The sequence below is a fragment of the Mytilus californianus genome, unplaced genomic scaffold, assembly GCF_021869535.1.
Source record: "Mytilus californianus isolate M0D057914Y unplaced genomic scaffold, xbMytCali1.0.p SCAF_2, whole genome shotgun sequence".
NCBI lineage: Eukaryota > Metazoa > Mollusca > Bivalvia > Mytilida > Mytilidae > Mytilus > Mytilus californianus.
In genome coordinates, this window is record NW_026262668.1 from 89,176,560 (window position 1) to 89,192,131 (window position 15,572).

Sequence of the window (15,572 nt, forward strand, 5' to 3'; positions counted from 1 at the left end):
CCTCCTGATCTGAGTCCTAATCTCCTGACCAAAATTTCCCAATCTCCTGATCTGAGTTTCACAGTCCATCACATGTATGAATAGGTAAATTGAAAATTTTTAAGTTCTTAGACCACTTTCATTCTGTGTCAGAAACCTATGCTGTGTCAAATATTTAATTACAATCCAAATTCAGTGCTGTATCAAGCTTGAATGTTGTGTCCATACTTGCCCCAACTGTTCAGGGTTCGACCTCTGCGGTCGTATCAAGCTGCGCCCCAGCGGAGCATTTTATTTCCATTGTTTACATGATTTTTGTATGAAAATATTTGCCATATTATTGTTAAAAGATAATAAATATTTATATCCTTTGCTGATTATTGCGAAAAGTGAATTAATATGTAACTGATTATTGTATTCTAGAAACAATTTTTGTGGTGATCATAAATGATGAAGGTGTATTGGTAGTCCGTCAAATGTCATATATTTCATTCATGAAACTTTCTCATGTCACAAAAATGTAGGTATTTAGACAATGTATTTCATATATTATAAAATCTGAAACAATGTTAAAATTTAGTCTAGAAGAATATATAAATATTTGAACAAGTACTTTCCAAGTCAACGATACAACTATCTGCAGAATTTGAAGCTTTGTGTTATAAAGATCTATTTATATTTCTTATTAAAAAAATAAGAAAGGTTGAATTATCCCCCTTACATTTGTTTCCAGTAAACAAAAAAGTGTGACTGTGATATATTTATTTTGTAATTTATTAATTATGCATCTGATATCATCATGTTTAATCAATAAACACATAAGATCAACATGTTTTATTAGTGTTTGACTTTCCATAAGTACTGAATAAACCTGTAAGAATAAGAAGTGTCTGGTCCTAAGTATATAATGGTTGTTCCAAAATTGATCAAGGTGAGGGGGATGGGAGTCACTCAAATAAATTAACTGTTGGTAGTTGCATTTTCATTTAGAATTTTATAAGAATTATAAGTAAAATGAAAATTTAATAGGGTATTATGGATGTTGGGGTCGCATAAAAGATGCCTCCCATACCCCCATGTGTTTAAATCTGGAACTGTCCTTACAAAAGCTGCAATTTTGTCATAAAGATACTTCCATGAAATGTAAAAGACTTTAAATCATTTTAGTTATATGGAATAAAAATGTTTCATATCGCAGTATTATACTTTTGCACTCACAGTCTCCATTGCCAGCATTGTATCAATTTTGATCGTACAGTGCAGATATATTAAAAAAAAAAAATACACAAACACGAAATGTATACTGTAACATTTCAGAAAAGATAATAGCTCAATATGTACAAAAGTTTATAACTCAAAAAGTTTTTATTTGGTTACCTGTACCAACTAGACATACACATTCCAAAGTAAACACACTCGCAGGAAGAGATGACATGTAACAGTTACTTGATAGAAGTAACAGTAAGTGCAAAACAAATTTAAATTATTTAAAAAAATATTCACCCCACACAACAGAATTCAGAGCTGTATCAAGCTTGATTGTTGTGTCTATACTTGCCCCCAACTGTTCAGGATTCAACCTCTGTGGTCGTGCAGAGCGTTTTATTGTTTTTAATAAGTGGGAGAAGTGATTTTGTGTCATGAATAATACAACATATGTGTACTTTCATATCCATGTCATTGACAAGAGTTTATCTTTAATCATGTTTGGAGCCCCCTCAGTCATGGTCTAATGACTTTGAAACTTTTATTTAGTTTACATGTTTTACTTTGTGATTAGGTTAGTTTGAGGGGAACCGTTAGTGGTTGGTCAATGATGATTGGTATGCAGTTGTGTAAGCATTAGCACATCTCATTTCCTTGGAGAATATTTGGTCCCTCCCCCTCAGTCATGGTCTATTGACTTTGAAACTTTTGCTTAGTTTACATGTAGTACTTTGTGATTAGGTTAGTTTAATGGGAACCGTTAGTGGTTGGTCAATGATGATTGGTATGCAGTTGTGTAAGCATTAGCACATCTCATTTCCTTGGAGAATATTTGGTCCTTACCCCTCAAGTCATGGTCTATTAACTTTGGAACTTTTGCTTAGTTTACATGTATTAGTTTGTGATTAGGTCAGTTTATAGGGAACCACTAAATGATAAGTCAATGATATGTATTGGAATTGCAAGTTTCATTTCCATGGAGATTATATAGCACCATTCCCTCTTCATGGTTCATTGACTTTGAAATTTTTACATAGTTCACAAGTTTATGTTTGTGTTTCTGTTTGTTTAAAGGGAACGACTTGTGAAAAGTCAATGGTATTTGGTATGCAGTTGTATTTGCATTGGCACATCACATTTCCATGGAGATTGTTTGGCCTTGTACCTTCAGTCATGGTTCATTCACTTTGAATATTTGCATAACTTACATGTTAAAAGTATTGCTATTTTAATTTCAACATTTGCATTATCAATATAACAAATAGGTGAGACATATCTCTGTGTTAACAGTTTATTACAGTTGAGTATTCATTCTGAAAGGTAACTTCTCTTTTGTGTTCTATTTCACATCCTCTCTTTTGTTCTGTTTGTTTATTGAAATTGTCACAAGTGATTTCAAATCATTTGCCCTATTCATACATTATTTCCTGCAAAGTCATCTAACAAATACCCTGATGTGGTTGTCTGAATGTTCTTTTTGTTTTTGTATATATATATATTGTGGTGAGACTGTCTGGAAAGTTATGGATTTTCATACAATATTTCAACCTGTTAACATTTGTGATTTATCGATATTATCCCATATCTTTTTTTCTTCAAAGTCTCACAATAAAATTAAGATGAATAACTGCAATAAAAGCACTAATCATTTGTTCATGGTGTCAAGAATTATGACATATTCCTTTTGTCCATATGATTCTATTGACATAGACTTACAAACAGCTTAGTTATTATAATTACTTGTCAAATTCTATGCCACATTCCTTCTTCATAATATTCTCTTAGCCATATGGATGTATAAGATGTAGTTTATCTCCAATTTACATTTTGCCCACAGATTTTAATAGAAATGATACTTTAACACATTTTATAACAGACTGTCAGACATGCAAGTGATGAAAAGTGTTCACACTAGCCTTTTGGGCCAGGTGAACTAAAGAAGGTATCATCATCATTTAATATGTGATATCTGTGCTTACTATATTAATCATATGGGAGCGACACTGGATATTGGTACTAGCTGAAGCGGAGAGAGGTTGTAAGAATTCCAATTTCTTAATCCATTTATAATTATTGCATGTGTCCAAAGATTTGTGTAATGGTATGTTGGCAATTGACTTGTTCTTCAAATCATTTAAGAATGTTAGATATCAGGGTAAACTAAATCTGGAGATAAAAACTACTGTCAAGTACCAGAAAAATAGATTACTTCAGATCAAGAAAAGTTGCCGATTTAATGCATCTAATGATTGGATATTTCTTCATATTATTCAATTACGACCAACTACAAATACATAAGACCAGAATTTTCATAATTTGGCTTTAAAATAATGTAAATCACAAAGACAAAGTTTCGATAGCGTATTGCAACTTCTGTATTGATATATACGACAGCTTGCATTTTACAACCTCTCTCCGCTTCAGCTAGTTACAAAATCCAGTGTCACTCCCATACGCTGATATTTGATTGAAATTAATCAAGGTATTTGTATCATGCTCGAAATATTAATAAGTACCATTCTTTTAAGGTAGTGATTTATGCGTGTCTATGTTTGTGTAATAAGTTTGCTAAAAATTAAATAAGCTCTACACTCCATAGATTTTGTAAGTACATTTTGTAATTTCAAATTAAAATCATAAATTTCAGAGGTAACAATGTAATTTCTTTGCAATACACATACAGGCATATTGAGTGGCTAAAGAAGGAAAACATTCAAAACAAAACACATTAATCATGAATTTCTAAAATTAAATACTATTCTAACTTTGTGTTGATTTCTGATCTTCAGTCAGTTTTTTTATATAGTCCTCAACAGTTTTTCTTCTGTCCTCTATTGTTAAATGACGACTTCTGGAAAAGCTTGAAATTTTACTTAACATTTGATCTATCGTGCTTAGTTCCTTTTCATTCTGTAGGAGACTTACAACTTGTTGAATTTTAATTAGTTTATTGTAAAATTCAATTCCACCTGCTGCATAATCTTCTTCCAGCTTACAAGCTTGCACATCAATTTTGCGTTCTAGTCTACGTGTATAAATGATCATCATTTCTAAGTACAATTTTACCATCAACAGAATACCAATCATATGCACAGAATTTCTAATTAATGCTTTTGATTTCAATGGCTTTTCCAAATAGTACCACACAGTATATGTGAGGAATCCTGACGAGAACATAAAAAATGGCTGCATAAACTTATGATAACTTTTGGCCAAAAATATCTCTCGAGCAATAGCAAATTTTTTAGCTTTGTTACTAAGGATTAATGCTTCACCAAGTTCTTTGGCACTCTCAGACGATTTCTCAACAGTAATGTCATAACATTTACAAATATCATCCCAACATGAAATATCACTGACTTTATGACAAAGAAATGTCTGTGGTATTCCAATTATAGCACCACCTTTGCCATTTATCAAACCTCTATGACACATCTCAATCTCTCGGCTCATTAATAATCGGAAATTTGCTAACAAATTCACTTCCCAATCCAATTTGAGTATAATCTACAATGAAAGATTTTAACAATGTTTAGAAGTAGTTAATACACAGACAGATCATTCATAATTAAAATGATTAACAAATATATGTATATCAATTTATTGAAAAGAATGTCTAGATTACTATTTAAAATATTTACTAAGTGTTAAAATAAAACAACTAGGTTACATTTAAATTCAATTAAACAGTAAAATCATATTCAATTATCTACCATATTGTTATGCAAGAACATATTTCTCATTTAAGTATAAATTATTCAGGACCTACAAACTCTTAAGTAAACCTTGATAACAAAAAAAACACTGTGAAATAATGACACTCTTAATTGTCTTTATTCAGATAACTAATCATAATTTATTATGGTGTGGGACAATCTTCTTATATATAATACAAATTATGTGTAGAAATAGACCCTTTAGGATTATTACCACCATTGATTTTCTCCTATTAGTCTTTGTTAAATTTGCACTTTTCAAAAAATTGTGCAGAATTTATCTTCGTTCCAAATAAAGAAATACTTGGCATGGGTTTATCCTGTCCAGTACTACAGACAAAATTTCCAATAACATTTCATTGCATATAAGAAAAAAACCATCACTGGAAGTTAACCAATCAAATGTTCACCCCTTTTTTTCCTGTGTACAAGCTTTAGTAACCATGTAACCTCAAGTTTCCAAAATATTCTATAGAAACACCCAATCAAAAAAGAACGGTACTTTGAAGCACCCAAGCTATATGTTGATGACTCATAGTTTTTTTCTGCAATGAAATGCAGGGTTAACTTTCTACAGCTGTCAAATTTAATGGAATATTTTTTTTCCGAGCCTTTTTCGTATGAAACCGGATGTGACGTACTATGATTTGGTGGTACATGTATTACACCTTAACAGTATATCTAATAAGACTATTAAGAGTCAACATGCTGAAAAGTTAGCCTGCATAACTAATTATTACAACTTCAGTAATATTCTAAAAGGCACCAAATCTATGTCAAAAAGCATGCATCACATAAACAAGGGGCCCTTGCAATCATACTACACACTATATAGATATTAGGTCTAATTTTACAAAATCTCCATTCACCATTAGTGGATGAATGCACAATGACACCCTTAACATTTGTACATAGCACAATATATATGGAATTTATTGGAGCAAAACTACAAAAAAAATCTATGATAACAAAGTTTGTCTTGTTCTGAATGAAACATTTAAATGATTTAGGGACGAAAAGCATGAAATATAAATTAAGTGTGGCCTACTTTTGTCTGACCTAATCCTAATTTAGACAAATTAAAATGATTCCCTTAATCAAAGGAACATGTACAAAGACATGAACTATGAAGTAAACTTAATTAAGTTCAATAGGCATGAACGACATAGAAAAATAGCCAAAAGTTGTTCCAGAAGGTTATTCTGCCAAATGATAATGAACTAACTACACTTAACCCAATAAAAAGTATGAAACATCAAGAGGTAAAAAACCTAAAATGTTACCTAAGTCATCAAAAGACAGAACCTGCATGGTCAATGTTTCTAATAACAAAGAAGCTGGATTAGCATTTATATACATATATAATTAAGTGACAATATTTGCAGGCAAGACAAAAATTGTCATCAGGTTTGATTGATTATGAATGTTTCGTATTGTCCTCATTTTTACATGATCCAGGATCTAGATATTTTCCTGACTACTGACAGTTTCAGTTCTGCCAAAAAGTGTTCAAACATGACACTACAAAAAAAAAAGTAGTAAAATTGAGAATGGAAATGGGGAATGTGTCAAAGAGACAACAACCTGACCATAGAGCAGACAACAGCTGAAGGCCACCAATTGGTCTTCAATGCGGCGAGAAACTCCCGCACCCGGAGGCGTCCTTCAGCTGGCCCCTAAACAAATATGTATACTAGTTCAGTGATGTTATGTGGATTTTATTAGAAAGGAGCAAAGACTGGCGTCCAGAATATGAACCAGCACACATATTTCTTTTACCTCTTTTTCTATATTCTGCAGTTCAGTTGACATTTCTACTGGTTGACCATGTTTATCACACAGCTGTAGGTTCTCCCGTCCAAGAAATATAGTATTTCTGGCAATTACATAACATCCATATCCAGACAAGCCAATAAATGATGGTAGACTAAAAAGTCTTAGAAAAGCAGACATTTTCTTTTAATCTGAAAAAAAAAATAAATATGACAATTAACATGATTAATACTCATAAACTCAAATTAACAACCAATTAATATTACCTAAAAGACAATGAAAAAAGAAAACATTTCACATATAGACTTTTTGTACTACCAAGTCAAATTATGAGTTTGAAAGTTCCTTTCAAGTTCGATCCATTTAATACTTATATTTAAGTTAAGAGTTGAAGTTAGAATTGATATTAATTTGATAACTCTGTCCATCTTACAGCCTTAAGTTGCTGTGCATACATTTAAACACTCATCACTGTATCGCCACAGTAAATCTCCCCATCATTGTATCATGCATCACTAATAATGATCACAATGAAAACATGGTACATTTATGTTAATGCAAAAATTGGTAGTACATGTACATGTACCACAATTTAAAATAATATCAATAAATTTTGTGTAATGAGTATCAATATGTTGCTATAATCTATATAACACTGACATATTTAACAGCTTATTGTTTTATGAGGGTCTGGAAAGAGAATAATGGGCATATGTGTTTTACACTAGTCATTTTGGGGTCCTTTATAGCTTGCTGTTCGGTGTGAACCAAGGCTCTGTGTTGAAGGCTGTACTTTGACCTATAATTGTTTACTTTTTACACTTTGTGACTTGGATGGAGAGTTGTCTCATTGGCACTCATACCACGTCTTCTTATTTATATATACAACATGCAGAATAGAGAGTAATGGGGTGCTGAAATATAAAGAATAGAGAAAAATGGCCAAAATAAATGAAGAATAGAGAATAATTTTCTAAAAAACTAAAGAATAAAAAAATGAAGGACCCCTCTTCCAGACCCTCCTTTATGACAAACTTGCAAATTACAGAAGTGGAATATGATAAAAGATCTCAATGGTTTTCTGAAGAACGAATTTTGAAATAAAAATCACATTAACTCAATTCTTGCAATGAGTTGGTGTACTTCTACCCCATTACTGAAAGCCGAAAAAAATATTCTTAAATATTGTATTGTATTGTGGTTGTGACATATATAAGATATTCAGAAGATGTTTTATGATTGCCAATGAGACAACTCTCCACCCGAGACCAACCAATGCAGAAGTAATTCATCCAAGAAAACAGCCTTCATTTCAAATAATGTGTAACTATTTGCTCCTCGTCTGTTTCACTCTATAATTTTGTCTTTTATTTCTTTGTTAAAGCAAGTGGTCATTCTAATTAGAATTTTTTTTTTCAATACATATCAATTATTTTGACAGTTTTTTCACCTACGTTTATTTATGATCCAGGTGATAGTTGCCATTCTGTGTTTATTTTGTAGATGTATCCTTATTTACTACATAATTCCACCAATTCAATTTTGAATCCATATTGAATCATAGAAAAATGAGTTTGAACTGACCTCCAAATGATCCATGATTCTGTAATGAGGAGTACCCAAACTGCATCCTACTTAAGTTAACATCAGTGAAAATCAATCAACTGATGTTATATTTTATTTCTCCAAATATTTAGAACAATTTGATAATTGTCCATGCTTTCTATTCAAATTTTAAGAAATGGATGCCTGAAACATATTTTAATTGCTCATTTTCAAAAGTTTACTTTTTGTGGACATCGCATGGCAACGTTTCCGTAGATTTTACTTTTTCCAGTGAATACTTCATCTGTTGACATATATTGTGAATGTTTTTGCATATTTAAATATATTTAGCTATGTTGAAAGAAGTACATTACATCAAATCATAAATATACAAATTGTTTAGTCTCTAAGAAAACTTGTAAGATTTTGCTAAATGGGTGCAATTTGGGTACTGTGACGTTAGGTTTAGGCTTGCCACAATTTGAGCCTGTACCAAGTTAAGCTATGTGAAATATTGTTTGTCTTTGTTAGCACATGATTATTTTTATTTAATCAACATGTGGTTTGTTTGATCTCAGTTCTTCATTGGTCAAAATTCAATTATCATGATTATGACGTCAAATTTTCTTGCTTTTCTCTGAATTTCCAAGATGTCTCAAAAAATGCGACCATGTCTGATGACATTAACAGAAAGAACTCATCTTTTTGCAGTTTGTTGGAAAAGAAGGTTACTGTTTGTTCGAAAATAATGACAAATAATCTTTTCTGTAGGCAGTGTTAGCGAAAACAAAGTAATCTTTGTTTTATGTTTTAAATGATGATGAAATATATCATGAATGTTGTGATAACATAGGAATTTTATTTTATTTTTCCTTCTGTGCATTCCAGTGCAACAGCTTTATTCCAATGATTTTCCTAGGATTCTGATGAATATCAAGAGTTACCTCCCATACACCATAGATTTGATTATTTCAGGAACAAATATTCAACCAGATCAAAACTGATATTTGTATCACTAGTTTTTTGCCCAATAGCCAAAGCTAGAAATTTATGCAGATTAGCTTTCATTTGATTGCAAGAAAACCATTCTATACTGCCATTCTGTCAATTTTCTAGTATCCTAACTACTTGCTCTATGTCACTGTGTGCATATAATAGACAATTAAAGCATCATTGATTGTCTTAAAAGAAATTCTTGCTTTTTTTTTCCATCTGTTAAAAAAAATTGACTCATTGGGTAGAAAATAAATCTGGCAGGGTTTAGGGAAACCAACAATCTTTTTTGCATGGCCTTAATACAGCAGCAATATAGGTGTTTTGGTCAAGAGCTATTTTCCAGTCTTCAAGTACTTTTAGTAATGTGGATTTGCTTTTAAATAATTGTATATGTTGTAAAGTTGTCTTTCTTGTATAAAGCTTTACTAAGTTCTTTATTTATAAAAGGTACTGGTTGTTTGGGTTTTTTCTTATTTTCCTTGGAGCATAGTTACTTCCATAATTACATCATAATAATCCAAAATAATTTTTCTATCAGACATATTATTAAATTTACAGAATAATTTTATGTATAGTAGATCAAAAGTAACAAGTAAATTAGTTACTCTGGGACACTGAAATATAGTTATTGTTGAATACTATTAGAAGTTTCAAATCCCTTCAATGTTTTAGTTTTGATTGATTGATTGGTATTTAATTGCCATTTCAGAACTACTGTGCTATTTCGAGGCGGTCAGTTTTATTGGTGGAGGAAGCCAGACTGCCTTGAAAGAACTATGACCTTTGCCTTTGGTAGGAAAACTGACAATCCTACTCATCAAGATTGGAGTCTAGCACACCTGCTACATGTAGGATCTGAACTCACAACCTCAGTGTTGGCAGGCTAGTGAATAAGTAGTTCAACAACTTAGACCACTAAGGCACGTGGCCACTGAGCCTGAGGCCCCACTCAACTAAATATTTTAGTATTCATTACACAAGTTTCTTATGTTTGAAAGAACTTCATCATTTGGTCTTGGTAATGAACATTTGGTAAAACAGGTGGGTTTGTAAACTGTAAGTTGTTAGTTGGATCAAGTACATTACACACATCTCTTATAGTGTGTGATAACATTTTGTGAGGGAATCCAATGTTTACCTACATGGTTCATTTCAATGCACTTTATGACAATACCACTATACCAATCAGAATGAATTTTTTTGCAGTGTTTTAAGAAATAATTTTACTTTGTATCCATGTATTATTTGTGAAACAGTAAATGTTTTAAAATGGCGTATTTTCTGCATAAAGTCAATAATTATGAAGACTTTTGAAGCCCAAACTTTCTATTGCCTTAAATACGCAAATGAAAGATCCGAAAACTATACCAATATAGAACATGTTTTTGAAATTATAGCAAAACTTTGGTTGACAATTTTTTATTCGTTATTGCAAAACACGAACTTAAAATATCTGTCATTTTCTCCCTACCCAGTTTACCCCTGTTACTTATTATGATGTGGACCAGTCATTGTTATTCAATCTTATGCAATTTGATTAAATTAGGTTATTATTAGTTTACCTTCAAACTGTTTATTTTTTCATACACGTAATTTGATTAAATTAGAACATGCATGAATGTGTACAGAAACTTAAATGACCTTCAAACTGGACACTGGACAAGTCCACATTATTTTTTTATCAATGAAACTAAAAGTAAGAATTGCCACTTCTTATATTTTCACAAAATTTTCCACATATATAGGGTAGATAAATTTTATTTTAATAGCCTATTCCGGAGAAAAAAGAGAAAGTTTACAAATCAGATGTTTTAATCCATTAAACAAGTCATTTTTCGAATAGAAATGATGAAATACATTTTACGCACAGCTAGGCCAGGTAAAATTATTGTTTATCTTCACAAAAAAAAACATTTTTCAGTAATCCAAAACAAGAGTAGTCAGTAAATAAAGTCAAAATATGTCCGATCTGCCTATATGTGGACATCAAAATTCAATACGATCGTTTTAAGGTCAATTTCGTCTACCTCACCCAAAATCTTGTTAGGCACTACATTGTCAGTGGTTTGCTTGACTTGCTTTTATCATAATTGACATGTAACAGGTTGGGAACAACCCCTCAATATAATGACTATCCCTTTTACGAGGGGTACATTTCAAGTGATAAAAAACATTTTTTTGTAAAAACCACTTTTTAGTACAAATGAGCACATATTTATATTATTTGAGGAAAATGTTCTCAAAGAACTATACATCTATCTGGAATTATATGGTCAAAACATGTCCAAGAATTTTGTAAGATTCCTGGACTTATATCTTCTTTATTATTAAAAATAATTGGACTCCTCTTTTAGAAAAGTTGTTCCAAATAAATGAATTTTACCCCTTTTAAGTTAAAAAATCTAAGTTTTTCTTTTTTTCTTTTCTACAACAGTAAAATGACCCCTTGTCTGAGGGACAGTCCTTCATTTAAGGGATATCCCTCATTTGGGGGGGTTGTTCCCAACCTGTGTAACCATTCATGGTTCTTTTATGGTTTGATTGGATCTAAACATGTCTATACGTTTTTTTCTAGACATGCATGAAGATAAAGATTGTTCAAATTTCTTAAAAAATTTTATGTCGTTACTTTGCTTATATTGATTAATTTTTCAACTCGAGAACTGGTGGCAAAGTCAATTTTCACATTTTGATGGCGGCTGACATGTTGGATTGAAAACGAGACGAATTTTGTAAATCCACTTCCGCTTGCAGTTTCCAGAGACAAATATTTATCACGAACCCAAAAATGACTCATTTTAGTGAAAACAATGGATAAATTTCAATCATACACACTATTTCTTTTAGTTTGACATGATTTTACGATAATTTTTAACAGTGGTTGGCATTGACCGAGACAAATGTCAAAGTTTTTCAGATTTCTTTCTCGTCGTAGAACGGGTAGAGGAGTTAAAACAACTGAAATTGGACACCCAAAGAAGAAAAATGTTGTGCCCTGTATCGTCATGCTTCTGGATGGGACTGACTTTAGTATTGATCTACCAGTAAGTTAAGATAGTAGAACAATAAATCATATCCGACTGGTATGCATATGATATAATTTGGCACTGGCTACAATATATGTTGAAACATAACATTAACAAAAAAAGTATTGTTACGTTGGACAATAATTGTCGGAATGCTAGGTTTGGTTATGAACCGACTGATTACGGATGTAACAATAATATTAGTGTTTACAATAATGTTTCCTAATGAGCATTATTGTTACGTTAGATTTATTAAACTTTTAATTGACTTAAGTTAGATCTGTTACTGAACATACTCTGATATGCTTGATAATTGTTATTCCCATTACCAAATTTTCTTATGGTGAAAAATTAAAAACTTTGGTTGTGTTTGCACAAAATTTTTTTTATAAAGTTATATAAACGGAGTTTGCGAAAACATCATTTTTTCCACTGTGTTTTTTTTTGTATTGAAACGTTGTTGATTTTTCGTACTATTCAAAACTATATCAGCTATATCCTTAACTTTAATTTTATTAAGATAACAACAGTATGAAAGCCGTCGTAAATTCACATCCAATCCGACGTCTCGACTGACCTATTAGTATAAATAGAAAATATAAACAAACATTGGATTATCTACGTAATCAGTGGTAATTTTCATCCCATGCATCGTAAAATTATAACTCAAATGATTGCCTGGTTCTGTTTTAAATTGTCTACATTTTAAATTCGTAGAGGTACACATCGATGTTGTCCCTATAAGATTCAATCATGAATTGTATTTGCACTCTGGCGCTTCAATACTGTTCAACTTCAAACATAATTACGAAATTCAATAAGAAAATGTCTGCCATTAAAATTTTGATTTCTTTCCAAGGGAATTAACTCTAAAATGGTCTTGCTAAAAGATGAAATGCAGAACTGATATTAAATTACGGCGGGGTGTTCTAAAATACAACGGAAAAGGGGCATGGCGCCAAATTTTTTTCCTTAGAAGGGCAGGGCGCCATACTACTCCCAAACCTCTTGCAGGAAACACTATCTAAAGCAAAGTTTGACAGCAGTGCACTAAAATATTGTGAACATGTGTTGTCTCATTATCATTTGGATGAGGTTCAAGACTGATCATTGAATGGACAAGTGTTAAACTAGAATTCTAGTATGAAATAGATTGCTCTTGACATGAATGTGAAAGATATTCATTCCTTATTGCAAAATTTATTGCATGCATGGGAATATAAGACATTATTGTATTTACAAATTCACTTTTTCTCAATTTTGAGTTATGGGACAATATCGAAACCCTTATTTAGAAAGTAGGAGACACATGATTACGTTATCTAGGCTTAATGTTGCTTAGTCCCAACATCAATTTATTCGCAGTAGATAGAACTGTACACAAAATATGGTTCTAAATTTGTGAAAAATATCCCATCTATGACTAGATATATTAGTATGTTTTACAATTTATTACAACTTATCTATCACCTTTATATCTGAAGTGGTTGATTTAACTTTTTATTTCAAAACAACAATTATTTTTTCAACATCATTATGTATTTCATGTCAATATAATAAGTACAAATGTATTTATAATGCAGTACAATAGATAAGAAGTCATTTAGCTTTAGAAAGAGGCTGCCATTTTTATGTAAAACCTGATTGAGTGCAGTGTTCTCCCGAGAAATAATTTTCTTATAGATAGCATTATCCATGGGTGTACATGTGTACATTTTGAAAAATTCAAGTGTTGATAGCTGGATTTCTGGAATAAAACAAAACACATGTACACTTGTGTAATAATCAGGACTTAAAAATATTTATGTATCAGTTAATGCTGTACTTATGGCACTGGCGTTAAGATATTGATTGATAAATATACCATTCTGTAAAGTATCAGTATTAATCAAATAAAATGTTGACAGATTTGTATTCAAGAGATCTTTAGATAAATGTTTACTTCTGACCTATATTTAAACAGGCAAAAACTGAATTTTTTAAATATAGATCACACTTGGAATTACATTTTTACTGTACCAGGTGCGCAATTTGACAATAAAAAATGTCTCTTCAGTGATGCTGGAGGCCAAAATAATTGAAAATCCAAAACTTATTAAAGAGATGAAGAGTTTATAAATCAAAAAGGACTAAAAGTATAGCCAAAGTTGGACAAAAATTAGCACTTAAGTTTTTAAATGAATTGTGCATTTATAATTAAGTACCTTGACAATAATGTTGATATTAAGTTTTCACACAGAATGACCATACATGTACATGTAGGTAACAATTTTTTATCTGATATATGTCATTGTTTATGGCCAACAGCAGTAAAATTGTTGTTGTTGACAACTTTCAATGTTTTATATAATATTAGATGTGTAAATTGTGCTCCTGGTAATTATATTATCTACAGTGTTATCATCTACAGTCAGCATTCACATAAACATTGACATATTTAAAACAAAACAAACAAGCAAATTCTTTATTTCCAATTTGGGTGCCTATAGAAGTATTGTTTTACAAAGACTGAAAACATAAGTAAAAATCATTCTTAAAATTGGAAAAAAAAACTTAAGTGCTGATAAATATTAAAAAAACATGGTGACAAAATGGAAGACGCAGAGCTCTGTAGACTGTATATCATGTTTTGCATGTTTGAATTTATTCAGTCAGCTAGGGAGTTGGTCTTCAAAAGACATCAACAAATCTGGATTTTCTATGTACATGTAGGATGCTTAGATTTAAAAATTTATTTTCAATTTTGTTTAAAATTCATCATCTAATATCATTTGTTTTGGGAAATTCTAGAAAGACGTGAATCGGGGAAATTTTTATACTCATTGTGTTGATTGTTTCAGTACTGATAAGGTTATAATTATTTCATCACAATTGCCAGAAATTCTAACTGTTTCGTAGGTAACAGGTTAATTTGAATCAGAAGATTATTATTTTGACATAATTTTTGATTGACAGCCTTTCAATATCCAAATTAACTTGTATCTCAGGGTTACATAGGCCTTGCTCAATGCTATGTAATAATGTGTAGTCAACATGGATCAAAGGGAGATCTAATTGGGCCTCAGATAACAGACAGTATTAAATAACTTATGGTCAGTGGATGTTTATCATGTGGTCACTTAATGGTAATTGGTTTTTAAAGAGTGTTTATTGATATATTGTGATATTTCTTCAAAAATAGATAGGTCGAAATTTAAATCAAATTTGAAAATTTTATTTGATATCCGAAAGTAAATTATACCTTTTGAACTAAACTTTTAGTTGGTTTAAAATTAATATGATTTTCTCAAACACAGAATTTCTTTAGTCTTCATGATTTGAGTAATAACTG

General features: G+C 31.1%; 2 protein-coding genes and 1 long non-coding RNA gene across 11 annotated transcripts in view; 1 reads left to right on the plus strand and 2 right to left on the minus strand.

Moving 5' to 3' along the window:
• The window catches only part of LOC127728430 (uncharacterized), a 156,549-nt gene that overhangs the window by 93,775 nt on the left and 47,202 nt on the right, over positions 1 to 15,572 (minus strand). The gene's annotated exons all lie outside the window — the stretch shown is intronic.
• Positions 3,782 to 11,919, minus strand: LOC127728408 (transmembrane protein 177-like). Its single transcript, XM_052235773.1, has 3 exons — positions 11,845 to 11,919; positions 6,681 to 6,865; positions 3,782 to 4,692 (listed from the first exon to the last, which is right to left on the minus strand). Exons 2-3 carry the CDS (start codon positions 6,852 to 6,854, stop codon positions 3,946 to 3,948), a joined length of 921 nt encoding a protein of 306 aa, XP_052091733.1. The 5' UTR covers positions 6,855 to 6,865; positions 11,845 to 11,919; the 3' UTR covers positions 3,782 to 3,945.
• The window catches only part of LOC127728372 (band 4.1-like protein 5), a 238,305-nt gene continuing 234,695 nt past the window's right edge, over positions 11,963 to 15,572 (plus strand). For all 9 annotated transcript variants that reach the window (XR_007994107.1, XR_007994108.1, XR_007994106.1 and 6 more), the window contains exon 1: positions 11,963 to 12,259. Coding sequence is in view for 6 of the 9 variants with exons in the window: in XM_052235705.1 (XP_052091665.1) it covers positions 12,116 to 12,259 (144 nt within the window). In the remaining 3 variants the exon portion in view is untranslated. The remainder of the gene's footprint in view (positions 12,260 to 15,572) is intronic.

Bases quoted from the DNA above. Each gene is read 5' to 3' on its own strand.
- LOC127728408 (XM_052235773.1), bottom strand. From the start codon at position 6,854: ATGTCTGCTTTTCTAAGACTTTTTAGTCTACCATCATTTATTGGCTTG. The intron at 4,693-6,680 runs GTAAAAGAAATA...CTTTCATTGTAG, and splicing joins TGCAGAATATAGAAAAAGAG to ATTATACTCAAATTGGATTG.